The 4,600-nt window shown below is 34.1% G+C and overlaps 1 protein-coding gene across 1 annotated transcript; it reads left to right on the top strand.

The window, feature by feature from the left end:
• The first annotated feature begins 676 nt into the window (after positions 1–676).
• LOC118648706 (N-acetylneuraminate 9-O-acetyltransferase-like) lies at positions 677–4,157 on the top strand. Its single transcript, XM_036295087.1, has 9 exons — positions 677–1,619; positions 1,766–1,862; positions 1,944–2,220; positions 2,332–2,589; positions 2,660–2,895; positions 2,974–3,195; positions 3,284–3,605; positions 3,707–3,946; positions 4,016–4,157. Exons 1-9 carry the CDS (start codon positions 1,490–1,492, stop codon positions 4,070–4,072), a joined length of 1,839 nt encoding a protein of 612 aa, XP_036150980.1. The 5' UTR covers positions 677–1,489; the 3' UTR covers positions 4,073–4,157.
• Positions 4,158–4,600: the final 443 nt, after the last annotated feature.

Consider the following 4,600-nt stretch of genomic DNA (forward strand, 5'->3'; position numbering starts at 1 on the left):
ACGATCCCACTTCTGATGTTGTAAGATTGTTCTCTATTCACTATAGGAATGTGAAACTAGGATATATGCGGGTTTAATAAACTTCTCGAGTTACTATATCTAAAGGTAGGTATATTCAATGTTCTTTTGTACAGTCACTCGCAATCACGTCCGAGGCTCACAACCGAGAGAGAGCAGTCCGCGCCTACATCCGCGCCGGAGCCTAGTCCAGCTCTCCCTTCTACTCATCATCCGGTTGACAGCTCGCATCCCCTATGCCTCTACCGTCACGCCACCTTATGTCGACGTGCACGCCACTCCAGTGCAGCCAACTTCTATATGGGGTCTCGTAGCCTAGTAATACCGATCGTCATTTTACAGTACATACTTTTCGGGTACACACTAAGGACGGGATTCATAGACCAATCTTAAGCTCAAGCATTGTCTTAAGTCTAGCTTCGAGCCGACTTGAGACTTACTTAACCAATGAAATAACAGCATTGACGTCTCAAGATCGTGCTTAAGCTGGAACTTGAATAAGATTCGACTATGAATTCCGGCCTAAATGGAGAATATATAACGAGCCTAGCAGTCTAGTATATTATAGAAGTCTGTGGAAAATACTCATTTTTATGGGTGCGTTTAAAAATAGCTTTCGCTGGTGCTGGGAAAGTTAAGTTGGTAGTATTGAGAATTTCCAACGCTGCGTTCGTTTTCTCCCAGCTGGGAGCTGGTAGAGTCCTTATATAGGACTCTACTCTAGTCTACTGAAGGCTTGTAGTTGTGACAAGAAACGTTTAAAAACTAGAAAATAATCGCAGTAAATTAATTGATTATTTAGATTAATCGGCAAGAAAATAATTGGAAAATGGTCATTGTTTAAGCATTATTTAATCGATTAATCGATTGACATCGCGCATCCCTAATTACAATATGTTAAAAATGTAGTAAACACACGTATGTACGTAAATTCTGTATAAATTAACGTGGGAGGCAATAAATTTGTTCGTAGAATTTGTATCCATTTACAAATTTATTAACTGTATCCACATAGAAAACAAAAAAAGATTCCTATTTGGTATGTTATACTACAGGTACGATGATGTCACATCATTCCATCGGATTAATTGAAACATCGTGCCAAAGAGCGATATTTTTATGTAAATTATTTTGTCACTTATTTGTTCACGTATTAAACAAATAATAAACTCTAATAAACTTCAGCCACGTAGCATTTCAGGAAAGTATCAGATATAAATAAAATGTTTTTACACTTTCTACATGAAAGAGAATTGTTAGTACATACATTATTGCTAATTGCAATAATACAATTTCTATTTCAGGGAGGGTGAGAGGGAAGGGGGAGTATTTTTCATTAGGTATTTTTAATGTCAAATGCGTTGTCACATTTACACGCATACATTATTAATGTAACGTACAATGTACAAATATAAAAAAACATAAAATTACAGTAAAATACAAATTTTTTTTTACAGTGTCAAAGTAATCGATGTTTGATCTCTTCATGACATCTGCGGAACATTTTATTAGTCTTATAACGGTAACGAGTGCAAAGAAATTAGCTACTGCGCTTGTTGTCTGTTTTATTATATATCATGGTGTAATACACCTTATTTATGGTAGTTATCTACAAAGTATTAAAACTAACGATAACATTTATGATTAACAGATGAAAATTCTGCAATATTATATTGTATTAATTTTTTTATTCAAATGATACAATTTATTATTAGCATAAATGGATTATTAATAATAATTTCTATAGGTAGCGATTCTTGCAAATGGTTATTAACAGAAGGCAGATACAAAGGAGACAAAGAATGGCAACCATACGGATGCATGATGCACCATTATACACAAACGTAAGATTGTTTTTCATTTTAGAGGGAGAGAGCAATTTACATATAGAAAAGATTTATAATATATAACATAACTTTATATAGAGACAGCAGAAGATGCATGAGATATCTAGCTTTCATGGACCACCATAATCATTTTGTATTTACTGGTGATGCTAGAGTAAGACAATTATATAAATCTTTTATTTCACAATTTATAATTGATGGCAAAGCATCCGATCTCATGGAAATGCCAGAAAACTCCGATTTGGGCTTCAACGATGGGCAACTCAAGTTAAATGTACAATTTCTATGGAGACCACAACTTGATAATTCTATGATAGAGGATCTTAGAGGCTGGATGGTAACATGTACACTTTATGTATTACTTTATTAACTAGTAAATAAATATGTACAGAGAGAAAAAGTGAGTTTGAATCGAAGAAATAAATAGTATATATATAAATAAAGTTACACATCTTTGATGTTCTAGAAGACAGATGCACCTGGCGTAATTGTCGCAGGGGTTGCTGCAGCTACAATTCTTGCAAATAATAACAGTGATACGCAACTTTATTCACAATATAATACAGGTTTAATTCGATTGGTACAACCAATAGACTTTTTGGCTAAAAAAGGATCTCAAGTTCTATGGCTCTTGCAAGATCCTGTGCTCAAGGAAAGACTGCCGGCACAATTATCAAGTTTAGACAACAAACAGATCAATTTGTGCAATAAAGCGGCCGAGAAGGTAACATTAACGATACATTTATCTGATGATATAAGGGAAAAAATAAATATTCTATAATCGCCGTATACAGATATTGTCTCATAGTGAGGCTCGTATATGGCAAAGCAGCAAATTGGTTGGGATGGGTGTTCTTGAACAAAGTCCAGATGGTTATTTGGCGAGTCCATTGTCTCTTCGTCATAAAGTCCAAATATTATTAAACACATACTGCAACGATCATATGAATTTCGATGATGGCAGTTGTTGCAGTTATCCCGAGCCGGCAACTACTCTACAATTGTTAAGTCTGTCTGCGCTTGCATTATTGTAATTAGATATTTAACTTGTTAATTCGATGTATTTTTCTTTCCAAAAAGAATACATTTTGTAATAATCTTTTTCTAGCCTAACAATAGGAGGAGGAGTATGGCTGTACAGAAAATTATGCAAGTATCGTTCCGAAGTAGCCTATTCTCATGTTACCACTGAAGAAGTAGAAGATATGGAAGAAGCAGGTACTTCGGAAGTCATTCAAGTCAAGCAACCCGAGGTACAAGATTTCTATACCCTTGTTACATCACTGGCCCTCTTTTCCATTATATTAGCTTATTTTTACTTATGTGACAGGTAAATAATCGTTTAACAAGGTCTGTAATTTTGTCTTCGTACATAATAGCTTTAATAATGTTCTTTTTTTTATCTTTTTCGCTTGTAGAACGAATTTTTTTATGAAGGAGAACAAGTATTATAGTGAATTCAGTTTTTGGCTACCACTCGGCTACATCTTAGCTCTTGGATTATTTTTCACTGAAGATCGCGAGAGAGGACCGAGAGTATTAAATAGAGAACAAACAGATGAATGGAGAGGTTTAATGCAAGCGGTTGTGCTCATTTATCATGTCACTGGTGCCAAAAATGTCTTGCCAATTTATATGTATTTAAGATTAATTAATTCTGCCTACTTATTTCTGTCTGGGTATGGACACTTTTATTACTTTTGGCAAACTGGCGACGTGTCTCTTGTCAGATTTGCTAGAGTAAGTAATATTAGAAAAAATACAAGTTGTATTGTGCATCAACTCAAATCATTAAGATTGTACTTTTGTCTGGAATGAAATCTGGTTCCTGTATGTTTCAGGTCATGTTTAGATTAAACTTATTAACGGTATCTTTATGCCTTTGTATGAACAGGCCATATCAATTTTATCATTTCGTACCGTTGGTATCGTTCTGGTTTTTAGTGATTTACTTTCTAGCTTGGTTACCACCTAGAATATATTCTGGAAGTTTAGCAGAATATGGACCAAGAGCTTTGCTGTATTTTGCTTTAAAACTCTTGGGTCTTGTATCGATAATTACTATACTATACATGTCGGAGGTAATAAATTCTTTCTAATGATGAAATTAACAAAATAGCATTACTCAAAATATAACACTTTTTTATCAGTACAGGTGTTCTTTGAGAAAGTTTTTGTCACAAGACCTTGGAAAGCATTATTCGTGACGACTGATGACGATATCCGCGAATGGTGGTCTCGTTGGAGAGTCGACAGATACAGCGTAGTCTGGGGGTTGACTTTCGGAGCTGGTCTTGTTGCTCTTCAGAGAATAGATCACATTCCAGGCACTGCGTTATCTTCTGTACTGGCATTAGTTTCTTTAATAGCGTATACTACTTTTACGATTTGTGTCACTCTGTATCAGAATGTGAGGAAAATTCATTCTTTCTTACGTCGCCTTTTATTCCGGTAAACTATTCTATTCTTTCTTTATATAATAAATAATAAATGAATAAACATGATATATATATGTATGTATATATGTACATATATAAACATCACATATAATGAGATATAATATATAATATAATATATAGTATATATTATATATATATATAAAATACCCACACACACACACACAAACACACACACACATACATACAGACATACATGAAAGGATTGGGAAAGTGACTTTATAAAAATACTAGTTACAGTTACATTGTTAGTTTCATTGAAAAATAACTAATTACAGT

Source organism: Monomorium pharaonis, unplaced genomic scaffold (genome assembly GCF_013373865.1).
Source record: "Monomorium pharaonis isolate MP-MQ-018 unplaced genomic scaffold, ASM1337386v2 scaffold_612, whole genome shotgun sequence".
Lineage (NCBI taxonomy): Eukaryota > Metazoa > Arthropoda > Insecta > Hymenoptera > Formicidae > Monomorium > Monomorium pharaonis.